Source organism: Pan troglodytes, chromosome 14 (genome assembly GCF_028858775.2).
Source record: "Pan troglodytes isolate AG18354 chromosome 14, NHGRI_mPanTro3-v2.0_pri, whole genome shotgun sequence".
NCBI lineage: Eukaryota > Metazoa > Chordata > Mammalia > Primates > Hominidae > Pan > Pan troglodytes.
Window position 1 is genome coordinate 84,316,654 of NC_072412.2, and position 20,500 is coordinate 84,337,153.

At 39.0% G+C, this 20,500-nt stretch overlaps 1 protein-coding gene across 8 annotated transcripts in view; it reads right to left on the bottom strand.

Moving 5' to 3' along the window:
* The window catches only part of OBI1 (ORC ubiquitin ligase 1), a 44,183-nt gene that overhangs the window by 21,140 nt on the left and 2,543 nt on the right, over positions 1 to 20,500 (bottom strand). For 4 of the 8 annotated variants that reach the window (XM_063792247.1, XM_063792245.1, XM_063792248.1 and 1 more), the window contains exons 2-5: positions 19,335 to 19,460; positions 8,600 to 8,735; positions 5,875 to 5,966; positions 2,600 to 2,848 (exon numbers count right to left, since the gene is read on the bottom strand). In XM_063792247.1, the coding sequence (XP_063648317.1) occupies positions 2,600 to 2,848; positions 5,875 to 5,943 (318 nt within the window). In that variant the 5' untranslated portion in view covers positions 5,944 to 5,966; positions 8,600 to 8,735; positions 19,335 to 19,460. The remainder of the gene's footprint in view (positions 1 to 2,599; positions 2,849 to 5,874; positions 5,967 to 8,599; positions 8,736 to 19,334; positions 19,461 to 20,500) is intronic. The other 4 variants (XM_063792244.1, XM_001142259.7, XM_063792249.1 and 1 more) reach the window with 2 other exon arrangements.

The window sequence follows — 20,500 nt, forward strand, 5'->3', positions numbered from 1 at the left end:
TGAAAACTAGTGTGCTTAAATTTTAGAGTCTTCTTAGAAGCTACTTCCTTTAAATTCCCTACTCATTGCTTTTATGTATTACAAAGAAAAATAACACTCCCTAGACTAGAAACCAACCTCACTAACCTGGGAAAGGGAAATTCTTTGACCAGAACATTTACATTTAAAGTGAATGGGTCACAAGAGTAACTGTCACCAAAAAAGGTTTAAACCAAGAAGCCTTTAAAACGTATTTCAAAAATTTGGCTATTACTTTGATGAATTTCAAGAACTTCTGACTGTATTACTTACTTACCCACATAAGCTGCAGCACGAGGATCACAGGAGAAATAAGGTAGAGAACATTATTTGGGGGCATAAAGTCTAACTCCCTGACTTAGACCCATCCAGGTTCCCTCTGGGCTCTAGGCACCTGCTTATCTTCATGAATGCACACCAACCAGGACTGTGGAGAGTTAATTCTTTAAGTGATTGATAAACACCATTACTGCTTCTCTGAAGATATAAGGAAAGCCATTTACTTCCTCATATATGCAGACAATGAATTAAGCTCTCAAGCACAGCACCATAAGGGGAGGCATTTAGTGAATGCTTTTTGATGATGATGACAAGCTTAAATTAGAAACTCATTTGATTTCCTTTCCCCTTCCCTGCCCCCCACCACTACTGTATGGCTATGTTTCAGTCTCTCAACAGTCCTTTGACTCTCTAATACTTCTCTTTATAGGCTGGCTAGTTCCTCAACTATCAGAGATCTTTTCAAGTTCAAGAGGGTTAGGTGAGTAAAAGTTATGAAGGGCAGAGTTCTGCCTACCTTTTGCACCTAAAAGAATAATGAATATTTCAGCTAACCCTTCTGCATTCTCAACACTGATTGGGTAATGACACTGGCCTCATGATGGTTCAAAACTCACCCATTCCAGGTAACATCAGAAAAAAAGTCCACTTCATTCATGCTAAGTAATCCTTTATTCTGAATCTTTTGTATTCCTGTATTTGATTATGTTGAGTATGTTATTACTCCACACTTCAGTTTTTGTCTCTGCAGTCCATGTTTTTTCATTCACTTATGTCCCAGTTTATAACCTATTACCTACTAGCATCACTAGGCATAGAAAATGGGCTTATTCAATATCCCAAAGAATTCTGAAGTCCCAGGGTAGCTTTGAGTATTGAATTTAACATTTGACCATTAAAAGAGCAAAGGAAAATTAACTGTGCTTTATGTATTCTTCTTTAATATCCATCCCTCATATCACCCTTATAAGCCTCATGTTCTAAGAAATATTTACTGCCAAAACTTTAAACGAAGTTTAATAACTACAAAGGAGATCATATAGTGCTTACCAATGGCTCAAGAAGAACCAGGGAAATTAAAGGGAACAAGGCAAATTGATAAATACTGTAATTTCCCAGTTGGCATTCCTTTTAGTATCCTATTGTCTTCTAACAAATCAAGGTACTAACACTGGTCATCAATACCCAAAGAAACTATGCACTTCTCCCTCCTACACACTTATAACAAACTCAGTACAATTATGTCTGTAGTTTCTTTTTTATCTAAAGGCACTAGGCTCTCTCTTCTCCTCACCCTGGCCTTTTCTGAGCCCAAACAACATTTATTTTATATGTGGAAGATGGCTTACATCTAAGTTGCAAGTATTTCTCTGCTACTTAACCTGAGGACCTGAGAGCCAATATACAGGGGAACTCCTTTAAAATACCATATGGAGCTCATTAATAATTTTGAGAGATAAGATTTAGTAATTTCACACAGGAATAGTATTTTAAGGAAATGCAAATAGTTGAATACGTGATTGTAGAACTGAGTACTACAAAGCCATCTCCTTTCAGCACAAGAGGACTCCACTGTGGATAAACTTGAACTCAAGCTAAAGGCTGATCACTTGGGTCAAGATGGTGTTGTAGGAGTTGCCTGTAACATCTAGTGCTGATGGCATGGATCTTATCTCCCTTTCTAGGCTGAAAAATCCTAGAGGTTTGCCTTTTTCACCATGCTGTATCTTGTTCAAAGAAAAACTGAAAAAAATGAACCAGTTTCATAAATCACAACATTCTTTTGCATGAGGTAGTCTGAAGCAGCTGCTTACTGCTGTCCTGGAATTAGTCACCAAGCCTTTATCTATCTACAATCTTAAAAATAAGAGAGTGGCAGCAAAAGAAAAGATAAGGTCAAAACTTTTCCTTTCATTGGTGAGAAAATGGGTATGTGTTTGTTTTTAGGTACACAGGGGAAGTCGCTGATATAAGCTTAAAAAACCTATGGCAAACCACAAAGAGGACGAAACAGAAACACATCCTTTAAATTGGTATTACTCTTCTAGAAGAAGATGCAATCTTATACAGAAGCACAACAGTCTCTAATTATAGTCACACATGGAACCACCTGATATTTCTTGGCAGTTAATGATATTTAAATGAGAAAAAGTCTTCTTATTGCATATAAATGCTCATCCAGAGATTCTGTCCTTTCCTCACAAATCATCTGATGATGAGTCAAGATAATATGGCTATTTATGCTTTTGAAGGTACTTATTTTAAAAACAACCATAATAGATTTTTAAAAACCACAACTTACCTCCTTTAGCTTATCCACATCATCTTTCACTTTTTCATAGATTTCATTAGCTGTTCTGAGTTTTTTCTTCCACTCTGCTACAGTTTCTGGGTTAATTTTACTTGGATTATCTGTGACTAGATGTTTGTCTTCATTTTGGTTGCCCTGCACCAAGGTTAAAGGATCCAGAATAGTTTTGATCTGTGACTCCAAGCTGAGATTTTTACTCTTAAGCTCTTCTACTTCTTTCTGTAAACAATCTATTTCGTCCTGAAAAAGCATTGCATAGTCATGAGGCAGGCATAGACACTAAACACATACATACATATGCTAAACTGAAGCCAACATGGTTTGAATTTTGTACTTAAAATTCTGTAGATACATAGATTCTTTACATATCAAAAGAGTTTTGCAGGGAGAAAGTCACATACAGTTTAAATTCTCAAAATGTGGCCTGACTGATAAAAATTGGGATTTATGTTGCCTTCATTTTAATTCAATGTTAGTTGTGATTTTTAAAAATGCCAAATCTTTGATTCTATTTAAGATATCATCCAGGTGGAGAAATAGGAACACTTTTACACTGTTGGTGGGACTGTAAACTAGTTCAACCATCGTGGAAGTCAGTGTGGCGATTCCTCAGGGATCTAGAACTAGAAATACCATTTGACCCAGCCATCCCATTACTGGGTATATACCCAAAGGACTATAAATCATGCTGCTATAAAGACACACGCACACGTATGTTTATTGCGGCATTATTCACAATAGCAAAGACTTGGAACCAACCCAAATGTCCAACAATGATAGACTGGATTAAGAAAATGTGGCACATATACACCATGGAATACTATGCAGCCATAAAAAATGATGAGTTCATGTCCTTTGTAGGGACATGGATGAAACTGGAAATCAACATTCTCAGTAAACTATCGCAAGAACAAAAAACCAAACACCGCATATTCTCACTCATAGGTGGGAATTGAACAATGAGATCACATGGACACAGGAAGGGGAATGGGGACTGTTGTGGGGTGGGGGGAGGGGGGAGGGATAGCACTGGGAGATATACCTAATGCTAGATGACGAGTTAGTGGGTGCAGGCACCAGCATGGCACATGTATACATATGTAACTAACCTGCACAATGTGCACATGTACCGTGAAACTTAAAGTATAATTAAAACAAAAACAAAAACAAAAACAAAACAAAACAAACAAAAAAAAGATATCATCCAGAAAATAAGAAAAGTCACATGAATTCCAACAGGGAAGTAGATTCCATTTCAAAAAAGAACAAAAAAACAAAAAACTTGAGGCATATTCAACTGCTTTACTGAGGGGAATTTGAAAGTACATTGAGGGGGGCCGGGTTAAAAAAAAAAAAGGTACAGTTTGTCCCCACCTCATCCCCACATCTACAGGGGATTGGTTCTAGGACCCTTAGGGATACCAAAATCCATGGATGTTCAAGTTCCTGATGGAAAATCACTAGTGCTGTATTTGCATATAACCTACATACATCTTTCCATACATTTTAAGTCATCTCTAGATTATTTATAATAACCAATACAAAGTAAATGTCATACAAATAGTTATTAAACTGCATTATTTTTATATATATTTATTTTTTTAATTTTCAATCTTGGTTGTTTGAATCCACGGATGATGAACCCTTGGATATGGTGGGCTGACTGTACAGAGTTATCAAGATGATCGTGCCTGTAATCCCAGCACTTCGGGAGGCCAAGGCAGGTGGGCCAGCTGGGGTCACGAGTTCAAGACTAGCCTGGCCAACATGATGAAACCTCACCTCTACTAAAAATACAAAAAATTAGCTGAGTGTGGTGGCAGGCACCTGCAGTCCCAGCTACTTGAGAGGCTGAGGCAGGAGAATTGCTTGAACCCAGGAGGCGGAGGTTGCAGTGAGCCGAGATCATGCCATCTGCACTCCAGCCTGGGTGACAGAATGAGACTCTGTCTCAAAAAAGAAAAAGAGGATCGTTAGGGTTTTGATATTTATACTTTCACTTCTATATTTGAAGTATGAGTGAAACCATCTACCATTTCCTTCTACTTTTCATTCCAGAATAATATCTGTAGTGAATTTTGAATTTTCAACTTTTCTGGATTCTGGTTCTTCAATTACTACTGTGACTATTGCAAGTATTAGCCTTCCCACTCTGGAACTGTTTATTATCCTAAAACCAGTCACTAAACATTTGGGTTAGAACTTCTTACTATGATGCCATTTATTCATCTATAATAAATATGTCACCTTAAATTGAGGTTGTTAAAAATTCTGCTAGAAAATAAACTCCCAAGTAGCTCAAGTGATCTCCCAAAGGATTAATTTGTTTACTATCTGAGTATGATAAATATTCATTATATAAAAATACATTTTAGCATTAAATGTCACACAGATAGTACTACTTACTATTTTAAATTGCAATACATTTCAACTTAAATAGCATTTTCATAAAACAAGCAAATTCGTATACGTAAGGAACACATATATGAATAAACATATATTCAATCATGTATTTATACCCCACTGCATTCCAAAAATTTTTGAGGCAGTTGAGGCACCTTCCATGTACACAGTGAAACTGAAAGATATTTTGAGTCAAGAGGGGATCGATATCTCCTTCTTCAGTCAACATAAAATGACAACTGGGCTTAATGTGTACTATTCAAAAGTGTATGTATTCTATTAGCATGAATTTATTTGTAAAAATAGCATCACCATGTCCAATCATCCTGTTCATTCACCTTTAGACAATAATTAGGAAACAGCATGTTTCACACTAAAATCTCTGTGCTGGCAGTTGACATAAGGTATAGTATTTACTTTACTAGAATTGATCAGGCTCATAATCATCAGTAACTTCATAGGCAGAAGCAACTGATGACTACAGAGGTCAGACTGGCTTTCACAAGGAGATTTCCTTTTTCTCCCAACTTCTTGAGGAAGCAAATACAAAATGATATGTCTGTGGAGGTACAAATTTTAACTTAAAAAAAAAAAAAAAGAAAGAAATGCTTCCATCTGTTCCTTTTTTCTGGAATCCCATTCCCCCTTTCCTTGGTACTTAAAGAAAAAAAATAAAACAAAAAATCTCTTTCCTCTATTTAAAATATGAAAGGAAAAAAGAATTTATCAAACAATTTCTTTTTATAGGCTTTTAAAATAAAATTTCATTGGATATTTACTCTAAGAAGTCTGGGGACTGAGGTAGGTCAGTTTTTACCTTGAATTCACTGCTAACATAATTTTAAACTTTGATTACTGTTTACCTCATATTCTTTGTGTAGTAATTCAAGTCTAGTTTTCCGAAGATGCTTCCTGACCGTATGGCTTAGCATAGGTTCACTTTCACTTGTTCCTCCTGTAGGAAAAAAAAAAAAAAAATCCTAATTTTTCATTCTGATTCGGGAAGAATGAAAATGATCCTTTTTCGTATTGTTTTATATAGCTTCCCAGCTTCACATCTACCCTTCCCCTTACATACACACTTGCGGCTAACATCTAGGCCTTTTCTCTACCCTAATCTTGAGGGGAAAAAAATATATCAAATAACACCATAAGAAATACCTTCAGTAACACATCATATTGTGTTTACATATCTATATATCTTATCACAGCAAACTCAGTGGAGGAAAGGGCTGTAATTATCACATTTGGACTACTTCAAATTCTGAAAACTAGACTATATTTAAATAATAAAACCAATTATTACATTTACATTTAACCAAGAGATTACATAAAAATGTATTACTGGCTGGGTGCGGTGGCTCACGCCTGTAATCCCAGCCCTTTGGAAGGCCAGGAGATAGAGACCATCCTGGCTACAGTGAAACCCTGTCTCTACTAAAAATGCAAACAAACAAAATTAGCCGGGCGTGGTGGCTGGCGCCTGTAGTCCCAGCTACTCAGGAGGCTAAGGCAGGAGAATGGCATGAACCCGGGAGGCGGAGCTTGCAGTGAGCCGAGATTGCACCACTGCACTCCAGCCTGGGCGACAAAGCGAGACTCCGTCTCAAAAAAAAAAAAAAGTATTACTGCTATATACCTATGTATATAGATTAATGTGTCTTTTCACGGATTCTAACAGGCTAGTTACAATGGACTGTAAGTCATGGCATTAACTCTATGTCATGACTTGTTACAAATGCACTCACAATGAATTCTTCCTGAGAGCTCTTCACTGATGCTCTGGTTACCTTCTTTGTACTTCTTAGCATTATAATAATAGCAAAGGTATTTTACAGGTGTTCTTTTTCAGGATGTTCTATCCAAATGCAAAAATGGATGAACTATTTTCCTTGAGAGAATTTATGAAATATCACTTAGGTATGAATGAATAAAGGTAGGATATGGGATGAGAAGAAAAGCTGGGGGAAAATATTCAAATCATCAAAGCTCATATTCTGCAAGAAAAGACTTGACTCCTTGGTGAAATTCAGCAGGTAAAAAAAAAAAAACAGATAGAGGTTAACCCCGTAGCATGCAACACAGCAGAGAACTAGTCCTCTACCAGACTTCACCCAGGTACCAAGAGCCAACTCTGATTGCGCCTTCATATCTCTTATTTCCTAAGTCCTACTAGTTCTTCTTTTGCTCTGTAGCATATATATTCCTTTCTATTTCCTTTGTAAAAATCTTGGCTGGGCACGGTGGCTCACGCCTGTAATTCCCAGCACTTTGGGGGGCCAAGGCGGGCAGATCACCTGAGGTTGGGAGTTCGAGACCAGCCTGACCAACATGGAGAAACCTCGTCTCTAATAAAAATACAAAATTAGCCGGGCGTGGTGATGCATGCGTATAATCCCAGCTACTTAGGAGGCTGAGGGAGGAGAATCCCTTGAACCCAGGAGGCAGAGGTTGCGGTGAGCCGAGAACGCGCCACTGCACTCCAGCCTGGGCAACAAGAGCGAAACTCTGTCTCAAAAAAAAAAATCTTATTTAAGTCCATTTTCCCTAACTTGGGACTATTACAATGACTTCTTAAGTTTTCTGAAAAATGTTTTCTATACTTGGCTAATTGTAGATTCACTTTCAATTTTTCCTATAGCAAAAACAAGTAGAAATCATTTTAATTTTTGCAACCTAAAATAAATAACTTATATGAGTAGAATAAAAACCAAACTCTAAAAAGGCTCTTTAGAAGTTCTCCTTTTCAAGGATCCTCTAGTTCAAGCTTTACTCCTCCCCCACCCCACCAATATTAATGTGACATGGAATTTGTTTTCACCCTTAATCCAAACTTACATTTTCTATCACCTAGGCAAAAGCCTCCTACCAGACCTACTCACATCCTGTCTACTCCTATAGTCCAACCTATGTATTACCACAAGTAATATTTGTAAAGCGCATTTTGGATCATACCACTCCCTTGCTCAAAACCATCATGCCCAATTCACCCTTCTTCTTAGTCCTAGAGCAAGTCCCTGATTTAGCTGTCATTCAAGGTTCTCTGCACTAAAGTCTCAATTTACCTTTCGTCTTATCTCAGTAGTCGGACCCAAAGTAGACTACTGATCATTTCTAAAAACATGCTCTGGGTTTTCCTGTATCTAAACTTTTTAGTTCATGCTATTCTCCCTGCAGGAAATGCCCTCCTTAATTTTCACCGCTGAAATGTTATCCATCCTTAAATTTAAATGTCCAGCTTAAAGGCCACCTACTTTATGAAGCCCTTCTCAGTGTTCTTAGCTGAAGTTTCTTGCCTGAACTCTCTGGGCTTTTTTGGGGGCCCTTAGCACTTGCTGCTTTTCTTTTGGTTCAGTTGCTATGAAAATGTAAGTTCCGTGAGGCTCTCAGGGTTATTCCTCTTAGCACCTCTCAGTGCCTTGTGCCCCAGTTGCTCCACATATACATTACACAAATTACTCAACCACTCAGTATTATGTTGGCCAAATAGCATCACTGAAAATAGTCTATTTCAGTCTTCCTCAAAATATACATTATTTGGAGATTGTTTCAAACCTATTCCTATGCATATATAAAACAGGCCCTTACCTATAATTTCTTTGCAAGGATTTTCAGGAGTGATGGGGACTCTGCAAGCTGGACACTGGCTATTATTCTTCAACCACAAATCAATACAAATCGAACAAAATACATGGTTGTTGATGCATATGACAGGCTGACGTACCTTTGAAAAAAAAACATCACTTTTAGTACAGGACAACGGTCATAATTAGAAGATCAAATGGTTTAGTTTACAGCAAACTGCTTCTCTAGATTATAGCAGAGTAGGTGTTTAAGAAGGGATATCTAGCGCTTTTAAAAACACTGCTTCTGTTGGTCACTTTTCTTTTTACACATGTTTAACAGAGATACTAGCTGAGATACTGGATCATGGAGACTGAAGCTTTTGACATATAAAATGCTTTATTTTGTACCTAAACCACAGAATTCATGCCAAAAAGAAAATGCTTTTTGTTCCACTAAGGCTGGGACAATTTTGCTCAAACTCTTCTATTTTAGCATTATAGAACAGCAGGATTAGGTTTTTGAAAATATCATTTAGCACAATCATCCATCTGATGCCTGAATCCTTTTCTCAATTCATTCCACTGTTACAGAATAACAGCAACTATTAAATATTGTATTGATACTTTACTAGAAATTCCCCAAAACCAAACAGTAATGAAAGCTAAAACAACCCAAAAGGCATGAGCTTCACTCTCAAGCAGTTTATAATCTAAACAGCAAACAATGCAGACAGAATTACTGAGATACACCAAATACACAAATCTTTGACTCCAGCCTCCATTTAAACAAGCACAAATAATACCTTACATTTATAGCATTTTTTTTTTGAGACGGAGTCTCGCTCTGTTACCCAGGCTGGAGTACAGTGGCACCATCTAGGCTCACTGCAACCTCTGCCTCCTGGGTTCAAGCAATTCTCCTGTCTCAGCCTCCCGAGTAGCTGGGACTACAGGCGCCTGCCACCACGCCAGCTCATTTTTCTATTTTTAGTAGAGACGGGGTTTCACCACATTGGTCAGGCTGGTCTCAAACTCTTGACCTCAGGTGATCCGCCCGCCTCGGCCTCCCAAAGTGCTGGGATTACAGGCGTGAGCCACCGCGCCTGGCCTGTAGTCATATTTTACAAACGGCTTTCACATGCATCTTTCACCGCCCCAACCCTTTTCCATCTCTTTTTTTAAAAATACCACAACTTGGTGAGGTAAACTGGGTAAATATGCTTTACAAATAAGAAAACAAAGGCATGAAGAAATTAGGTAGCTTGCTCAGGGTTAACTGGGTGTGTTGACTGTTTGTAGTTGTTTTATCAGGAGGAAGAAAGAAAAGAGAAGCTGCTTTGGTTTTCTCCACAGCATTTATATTACCTGATATTATACTCGTGTTTACATATTTGTCTATCTCCCTTATCAGAATGGAAACTCCATGAGAGCAAGAACTTCTTTACTCTCATTCATAACTAAACCTTTAGTGCCTAGAAGATAGCTTGGTACTTAGCAGGTACTCAACAAAGGTCTGTTGAATGATTAACTGCTATTAAGATAGTGTTAACATTCAACTAGTTGGGAAAGTTGTCAGAAGGAAATAATGATTTAATATTTTTTGAAATAGCACGAATTTAACAATACAAACAAAAACAGCACAGAAAAATGTAGTCTTATCACTTGATTTACATGGTATCTTCACGGTGGGACTCAAAACATTTCATAGCCATTTTCAATATTTCCCTAATAGTAATTACAGTATAGAACCCTTCTGCACTAGGAACTGGAAGACTAGGTCAAGGGAAAGCAGAGTAAGTAGAGGGAGAATGAAGAGGCAGAACCACCACAAACCACTTTTCTCGGAGAAAATGCTTGTGCTACTCTATGTCTGCCTTAAAAGAATCTACTGAGTATTCATTAATTTAAAAGGGGCCCCCACCTCTCAAAGAATTAATAGATGCATAGCTATTCATGACTGTAGGGAAAAGAAAGAGAGATCAGACTGTTACTGTGTCGATGTAGAAAAGGAAGACATAAGAAACTCCATTTTGACCTGTACCCTGAACAATTGCTTTGCCCTGAGATGCTGTTAATCTGTAACTTTGCCCCAATCCTGTGCTCACAGAAACATGTGTTGCATGGAATCAAGATTTAAGGGATCTAGGGCTGTGCAGGATGTGCCTTGTTAATAAAATGTTTACAGGCAGTATGCTTGATAAAAGTCATCACCATTCTCCATTCTTGAGTAACCAGGGGCACAATGCATGGCGGAAAGCCGCAGGGACCTCTGCACAGGAAAGCCGGGTATTGTCCAAGGTTTCTCCCTATGTGATAGCCTGAGATATGGCCTCATGAGATGGAAAAGATCTGACCGTCCCCCAGCCTGACACCCGTGAAGGGTCTGTGCTGAGGAGGATTAGTAAAAGAGGAAGGCCCCTTGCAGTTGAGATAAGAGGAAGGCCTGTCTCCTGCCTGCCCCGGGAATGGAATGTCTTGGTATAAAACCCTATTGTACATTTGTTCAGTTCTGAAATAGGAGAAAAACCGCCCTGTGGCGGGAGGCGAGACATGTTGGCAGCAATGCTGCTCTGTTACTCTTTACCCCACTGAGATGTTTGGGTGGAGAGAAGCATAAATCTGGCCTACGTGCACATCCGGGCACAGTACCTTCCCTTGAACTTATTTGTGACACAGATTCCTTTGCTCACATGTTTTCTTGCTGACCTTCTCCCCACTATCACCCTGCTCTCCTACTACATTCCTCTTGCTGAGACAGTAAAACAGTAATCAATAAATACTGAGGGAACTCAGAGACCAGTGCCGGTGCAGGTCCTCCGTATGCTGAGCACCAGTCTCCTGGGCCCACTGTTCTTTCTCTATACTTTGTCTCTGTGTCTTATTTCTTTTCTCAGTCTCTCGTCCTACCTGATGAGAAATACCCACAGGTGTGGAGGGGCTGGCCCCCTTCAATGATGGGCAGGTAATCATTTGAGTCTCATTACAAAGAGCTCTCTGGTCTCAGTCTGGCTTTCTGAACATTCTGGTTCTCCCTTGATTATGAACACTAACCCAAGAAAACTAAACAAAGATAATCTGGAATAGATTTAAACTTCTTGGAGAAACTTAATTCTAAGCATTCATTTCAACTGGTTTGACAGATTCATTAAAAAAAAAAAAAAATCATGAACCATAGTGTTTCAAAGTCTTCTTCCAAAGTGGTCCTACCAGCAGCCAGGAGTGAACGCTTATCTATAAAGTATTCCTGGTCAGAGTCTCAAATGGCAGACAAACCTGAACTTTCTTTGCAGGTTCTATTTTTTTTCTTAAAAATTCATGTGATTTGCAAGTCCAGACCATAATATATTCATATATGTTTTAATTTCATCTTTATGTCATGAAATCTTTTAAGAGCACAAAAATCCCAAACCAAGAAGATACTGCCTTATCTATCCTGTAACTTCCCCCAAACACACACACACACACACACACACACACACACACACACACCCCTGCAATATTACTAGAAGTACTATATGCCCCAAAATTAGGAAGCTCAGGTAAAAAAGGAAGTTATCTACTGTTATCTACTTTTATAGTAAGTTATTTTTTATAAGTTATAAACTCATCTGAAAATGGATAAAAGCCAATGCTCAAGACATAAAAGTGTGCACATTATATGAGAGGATTCAAGATGCTCTGCCAATCTTTCCATAAAAAAAACACATTTAAAAGCAAAGTGTGCACATTATATGAGAGGATTCAAGATGCTCTGCCAATCTTTCCATAAAAAAAAACACATTTAAAAGCAATCAGTAGGTCGGGCACGGTGGCTCACTCCTGTAATTCCAGCACTTTGGGAGGCCGAGGCAGGCTGATCACCTGAGGTCAGGAGTTTGAGACCAGCCTGGCCAACATGGAGAAACCCCATCTCCACTAAAAATACAAAATTAGCAGGTCGTGGTGGCGTGTGCCTATAATCCCAGCTACTTGGGAGGCTGAGGCAGGACAATCACTTGAACCCGGGAGGCAGAGGTTGCGGCGAGCTGAGATCACACCATTGCACTCCAGCCTGGGCAACAAGAGCAAAATGCCATCTCAAAAAAAAAAAAAAAAAAAAAAAGAATCAGTATTTTTCATGTATTTGCTCCCACAGCAAAGGTTAAATATTATCTTCCCAATCTATGAAGTGGTTTTGAGCAACTCAGTAGTTGGTGTTATCATATACTGAAGTGGCAAAGACAAGAAAAGCAGATTTCGCACAAGGTAAAAATCAAGAATTCTGTTTTAGCCATGCTAAATTTGTGATGCTAAGCCCATTTTTAAGTGGACAAGTTCAACAAGGCAGGTTTTGAGTCACTGCCATAAAAGATATGAGCATATAAGGCCATAGGACTGGAGGAGATCTCATGAATGGACAAAACAGCTGGAGAAAAGAAGGCACTCCAGCAAGCAAAGGAAGAGGAAGAGCAACCAGCAGAGGAAACTGACAAGGAGGGGTCCTGTGATGTAGGAAAGGAGAATATGATATCACAGAAGTCAAGGCAAGAAAGTTTTTCAAGAGAGAGGCAGCGGCCAGATAAGTAAAATATTGATGTGAGATTGAGTTTGATGTGCACTGAGATGTGACTATGGGATTTAACTGCTTAGAAGTCACTGTGATCAGTTACCGACAAGCACTGTTTCAGCGAATGTTGGGGATGGAAACCTGACTGGAGGTTGAGAGACAATGAAAGATGAAGAAGTGAAGACAGAAAATACAGACAATTCTTTCATGTTTTGCTGTAAAGGAGAGAGCATAAAAATGAGACGATGGTTAGGAATGCCAATGGGAATGATAAAGAGAGGATATTAGTGATGGAGGAAGAGTGATGGGGGTATTACAGCGATAGGCAACAAAGTCCCTAAGAAGTCAAGAGGGGAAAGGGATCCAAAGCACAAAAGGAGATTTTGGCATATACAGGAGTGAGGGTTTGTCTTCTTTTGCAACAGAAGGGAAAGTAGGGGGTGTGTGAACAAATACAAAGGGGTTGGAAGATCTGTGGATGGAAAAATGAGGAAATTCATGTTCCCACTATCTCAGCTGCTTATCTTTTGTCATCAAATATGAGGTGAAGTTATCAGCTGAAAACAAGAAGGGAAGTGGGTTACAGATTTGAGAAGACAGGAGAATAAAGCAGTAATTTTGAAAAGTGAGAAAGCAAATTTACTAGGGATAGGTAGCAGATTGCTATACATTGTTGAGTTCCTTTTCCAGGTCTGTGGTTTCTAATGCAAAGTAAGATTAATTAACGTAGGTGTGTATTTTTCTTATCAATATTTAGCTGTGGAGACTCAGGCAGGAAGTAGATGAGTAGTTTGGTTTACCCAGAGTTGGGGTTTTGCCAAGGAGGAAGAGACAGGGACTGATGATAACAAATGACCACGAATAATAAGGGAAACAAGTACATAAGCGGTAATGATAACAGTGAAAAAGTGATAGGGTCAACAAAAATGTCTCGATGAGGTTGAAGTAATGGTAGAGAATAAGTATGATAGAAACAGGATCAGAGAGTGGGATGCTTATAGTCAAGATACTAAAGGTGGTATAACTGCTTTCTCTAATGTTTTGTTCTGGGCCATCTTATCTGATGTGTTCTATTTTCTCTCTCAATCTCATGTGTCACATGGCATTAACATCTATTCTATGCTGACAACTCCCAAGTCTCCCTCTGTAACTGGACCTCAGTAAGTGGCAGAGCTTAGGCTCTGACAGACAAACCTGGGGCCAACTCCAGTTCTGCCATTTATTGAGCAGTCTGACCTTGGGTAAGCCCTTTAGCTACTGTGGGCATCAGTTTCTGCCTCTGAAAACTGTGGCTTAACCTAGTAACCTTTTCATTCAGGTTTAAGATAACATAATGGATGTCAGCACAGACACTTCTACATAGCAATCCCTCAAAAAAAAAAAAAAAAAGGTAATATTACTATATCCAAGTGCCTAGGAGCCGACTACATATAAGGATCCTGCAGCTGCCTCAACCATAATTTGGCCTCCACTACACACTTGCTCCTCCTCCTGCACACCCTCCCACCTAAGTTAATGACATCACTACTTCTCCACTTGAGCTACAACAGAGTTATCTCTGAATCACTCTTTTTACTTATCCTCACCATCCAAACTGTCACCAGACGCTGGTATTATACATTAAGTCTAAGAAGCCACAGGTTTGAAGATTCACCAATATTTTATGTATCACTAAGAATGAAAAACTGTCAATTACAATTGTTAAGATACAATCAGATTCCAAAGATGTTATAATTTGAAAAAAAATGTACATCTCAGAATAGTCAAAACATGACAAATCTACCTCCAAACATTCTTTCACCTCTCATCTATCCTTTCCTTTGCATCTTCACCCCAATGAATTTAAGGTTCTCATTCTTTTATCTTTGATCTACTGCAATGACCACCTCCCAAGCTTCCAAATGTTCATTTCAGTACATCTTTCACAATGATGCCAGAGCTACCTTCCTAAAATATGAATAAGCAGCTTTCACTCCTCTCCTACAAAACAGTAATGATTTTTTTCCTGCTCATAGTTCAAGGTATAGCCTTCAAAGAACATAATCTAATTCTTAAACAGCCATTCCCCTTGATCTACCATTTCAATATTTGACACAATGCACACTTCAACCTCATGGGTCTACTTATGTTCACCAATAAGAATATGAACATTGGGGTCTCCCTGTTTATGGGGCTCCCTATTTATAGAGCTCCCATTTCTCAGCTTGATATATCCTCCTGGTCTCTCCATCCTCCTGACAGTAATAAAAAAAAAATTCCTTCCCTCCTCTTAAGATGCAAATAAAATGCCACCTCCTCTGCAAGCCCTTCATTAATCTTTTTCAGAATTAACCAAGTCTTTGATAGGGCACTCTCTGTTCATTTATTTAATGTTCACCTCTTTCTGCATTGTGCTGTACTTAGAAACTGCTTACATCCTGTCTTCCTTATTAGATTTCAGGCTCACTGACAATAGGGTGAGTGTCCTTCTCATCTCTAACAGCTGCAAGATTAATAAAAGTGAATTTTGATGTACTATAATGAAAGGCTGAGATAACAATCCTAAAAGTGCTTCAAGCAGCAAAAGGTCAACAGCCACTGTCAAACTGTAAAAAAGCAAAAGTTTAACCTCCCCATTTAATATGCCAAAATGATACAGAACCACCACCACAGGCCGACTGCTTGGCTCTGTCTGCTAAGAGTCATTAACAATGTCACCCACAGGAAAGTTTTCTGCACTGTTGGATACCTGGTATTATCACCACCTTTGTGTTGGGAAGATTTTGGAAACAGGTGACTGAATCATTTCTTTGGAAATGAATATTGGAATGAGTATTTATCAGATGATGATTTCTAGACAACTCAATGAATTTATCTTACGAGAATAGAAATTTCTAAAGAACTACTAAAACAAGTTACTTGTTATATATTTGACCGTAATCTGTGGTAGCAAAACACAAAGAATCCAGCACCCATCCTCTTCTACCCAGATCCTGCTCTGAGTAGAACAAAACACATACATAATTTTCTTTAATAAGATCTTCCCAAGACAAAAAAAAAAAGGTCATCATTTGTCACATTATTAGACTTTCTATCCAATTTACTCTCAAATGAGACCCGTGGCAATAAAACAGTACTCATGAAATAAAAATGCAAGACAAAAAAATGGCAATGGTAAGTGACATACAATTCCAAACTCATCTGGAGTAAGCATAGTAAAGTGGTATCCTAGGGAGCGGTCCCCAACCTTTTTGGCACTAGGGACTGGTTTCGTGGAAGATAATTTTTCCACAGACTGGGGGGTTTCACCTCAGAACATCAGGCATTAGACTCTCCTAAGGAGCACACAATCTAGATCCCTTGCATGCACAGTTCACATTTGGGTTCATGCTCCTGTGAAAATCTAATGCTGCCTCTGATCTGACAGGAGGCGGAGCTCAGGTGGTAATACTATCTCACTCCCTGCTCACCTTCTGCTGTGCAGTCCTGGTTCCTGATAGGCCACTGACTGAACAGTACCTGACTGAGACTGGAGACTCCTGCCCTAGGGTATATCCCCCAGGTGTAAAGGATGGGCTCTTCTTACTGGAATGGGCCTGAGGGGGGCAGTTCTTGGGGCAGATATATTAACCTTACAATCTGTTACTCTGATATTTCATTTCTTTTAAAGATGTTCCAGTCTTAAGAGAGTCCACTCTACCACCAAATCCCCTTTCTTAAAAAAGCAAGTATACTTGGGCAGAGACATGCCTAAGGCTGTTGTTCATTAATATCCATATCATCCTAGACTTACCCACTAGGAGTTACACATTGGCTTCAAACAGCGTTTCTCAACTTTGACATTACTAACATTTTGGACTGAAGAAAGTTTTGTTTTAGGCGGTTCCCTGCATATTATAGGATGTCTGGCTAGCAGCATCCCTGGGCTCTACCCACTAGATGCCAGTAGTAGCCCCTTGAAAACAATGAGAAATGTTTCCACACACTGCCCCATGTCCCTGGGGGACAAAATCTACCTCCACCTAGTTGAGTACCACTAGTATGGGATATTCAAAGGAATCTTACTAATAAGCTAGTGGGGCTGTTGTATCAAATCCATTTTCAGTTGTGGAAACTGAGACTCTAAGAAATAATGATACGGGTTATAAATGGTAGAGCTAGCATTTGTACTCAATGTGATTCAACTGCAAAATCATGTGTTCTTTCAACTAAGAAACAGTTCTTTCTTCCTTGGAGCAGGGTTAGTGAACAATAATCTGGGAGAAATAAATACAGGACGATGTGCCTGAAGGAAGTGAGATCCTGGACACTGATGGAGGTCATGGGAGTGAAGACGGTATTGATGAACTTTACCAACTGGTCTTGCAATTATATCTATTATAAAACCAACTCCCCTGCTCTTCTGGCATCCTCCCCTCACTAGAGACAAGAGCCAACTGTGCTTCTAGAAAGAATATTATTCTTTCTTGCACCTTGTCAAAACTTTATCGGTTTCTCTAGTGAAGACCTGGAAAGACTATGTAAAGGATTAGTCTTCAGTGTAAAAATGACTATGGTAGGGGCACCACTACTTCAACATTAGGAATTTGGAAACTTTCCAAAATAAAATTCCTGGATAGCTCTTGGTTATGTTTTAAGAAATCCCTGGTTCTGGGCCAGAATTTAGGTCCTATAACTTAAGGGAAAAAAAAAAAAAAAAAAAAAAAAAACCTGTGTGAAATAAGTCACTTAATGCCTATAGAACTGGTTCCCCATTCCTGTCTAGGTAAAAGGAGAGATGATACATCTCTTCTCTTCTACCTTCATCCCTACCAGAAACGCTTTGGGATAAACTGGAATTGTATTTGTCAAGTAAGTATGTCAGCTATTACATACCAACCCTGATAATTACTAGGATACATCTACGATTTTTGAATTAACTTATTATACACTATGTATAAAATGCAATATTGTTATACTTTTCTGAAAGTGAATCCTTCAAACTTATTTTAAACTGGGAAAAAGAGAAAAATGTAGAACTTGCAGTCCATATGGCTTTTTTCCAAAGCAAATTACTTACGACAATTATGTACAAGGCTGGTTCTTAAATCCACTCTTGGGAACTGAGAGGCAATCAGGACTCAAACATGGGCTCCATGTACTGACGTGGATGACTTGCTGGTCAATCAACAGCTCCAAGTGAACAGTGATTAATGAATTTTGTCATCCTAGAGTGAGGACTCTAAGTTGCATAAGGCTTTGTCTCTAGCCCTATATTTTCAATATTTTAAATAAACAATATGGGTGAGAAGCAGAGAGGCATCCCTGAAAGAAGGGATCCTTTTGATAGCATTCCTTATGGGAAACAGTCTACTAGAGGATACTCCAAGACACAGGAACTCCTGCATTATAAGGAAGCTGATTTCATTTCTGGTTATTTCAGCCAGAACACTTGCCCTTAATATTAAGTAGAAATCATAATTTTATGGAGCCACACAAGGCTTGAGTCCCTTCCAAATGAAAAATATTTTAATTATTTAAAGATTCTCTATCATATCCATTCATTCCAGCACTATTCCAGTCCACCTACATTCCAATCCCAATTTCATTCTCCCCCAAATGTTTTCAAAATACTCTGGTTTATTGTTTATCTTAAAGGGTAGGACCCAAAACTGGACTCATAGTCGAATGAGAAATAACTGAATATGATACATTAATGCTGAAAAGCATTAGTTGCTTTGCATTTCTCTTGAGAATCTCCTTCACCCTTTCATAAAACCAACTGCGGGCCACATTTGGCTTTCACTCATGGCAAAATGCATGCACGGCCAATAAAAAGTATTACATGCCATAATTTGGTTTCACAGCTTGAGTCCCAATTGAAAAGATAAACCCTGGAATTATCTAGAGGTAAACTGGTTTGTAACAGCCTGGTGGCACTATCAAAATGTCACTTAACAGATACTCTGGGATAGATCATTACTACATTTCTGCTTGCTGGCCCACTAGTTTAAGAAACAAACAAACAAAAAAAAAAACAGGGAAGAATAGGTAAGAAAATATGTTATGCGTAAATCATCCCATGGGATGGTACCTAACTTCTTCAGGCCACATAGAGCTCTTACTTACAATATTGGCAAAGTAACTAAAAACATTATTGGGTAGAGAAAATTCACCTTTAAAACTGAAGTAGAGACAGAGGTCTAAATTTTCCAATTTTAAGTGCAAAGACAAAGCATTAACAGGTGAATACCTGGGCTCTCTCTCCTTCCTCTCCATCCCCACTGGCATCTATCTCTTCAGATTTAATGTCCTGCCCTCATCTCTCCCCCTTCATGGTATCCACTTTGTGACCCTCCAGGGATAATGGTCCTTAATTCTGTTGAATAATCAAAAGAGAAGATGCTGACTGTGAGATCTGGGGACATATGGTAACAGTGGCACAAGAACAATTATCTTTAAAAAAGAGCTAGGCACGAAGGACCTTAGGAACATTCTTAGAAGTGGCCAGAGATGCTCTATGTCAGGGAAGCAGAAGCGAACCTGAGGACACGCCAGTTTTAGTATCTCACAGTATAATACGTGTAGGAGGGTGAGCAGCACAATCATACTGAATTTGCTTTCACTATAAAAAAGAAAAGAGACATGGAACCAGCTGAAAATTCTGGATGTACTGTGGCAATTTCCAGAACAAACAGGTCTCATTTGGTTGGGAATACAAATCTTCATTTTGAAGTGCTCCAGCCTCACAAAGCAACTGGGAAGAACAATTACTGGAAAAGGCTGGTTTCCTCAGTTTGAGGGCTGACCTCAATGGCTATAGTAAAAGCTAACAGTTATTAAACATTATGTGCCAGACTTTATGCTAAACTTTGCACACGCTTTGTTTAATCTTCTGAAAACTGAAAGGATGGGGAGTTGATGTTATTACCATATTTTTACTGTTACAGATAAGGAAACAGGCGCAAAAGAGTTAAGTAACTTAAGCTGGGCGTGGTGGCTCACGCTTGTAATCCCAGCACTTTGGGAGGCCTAGGCGGGCAGATCACCTGAGTTCGGGAGTTCAAGACCAGCCTGACCAACATGGAGAAACCCCGTCTCTACCAAAAATACAAAATTTGCCGGGCGTAGTGGCGCATGCCTGTAATCCCAGCTACTCAAGAGGCTGAGGCAGGAGAATTGCTTGAACCCGGGAGGCGGAGGTTGCGGTGAGCCGAGATCGCGCCATTGCACTCCAGCCCGGGCAACAAGAGCGAAACTCCGTCTCAGAAAAAAAGAAAAAAAAAAGAAAAAAAGTTAAGTAACTTGTAAAAGGTTGTATGAGTGGTAAGTGGTAGATTAGATTAGAACCCGGCCAGCCTGAATGTAGAACTCAGGCCCTCAGTCACATATCCTTTCTGCTTCCATGGTACCGGGGGG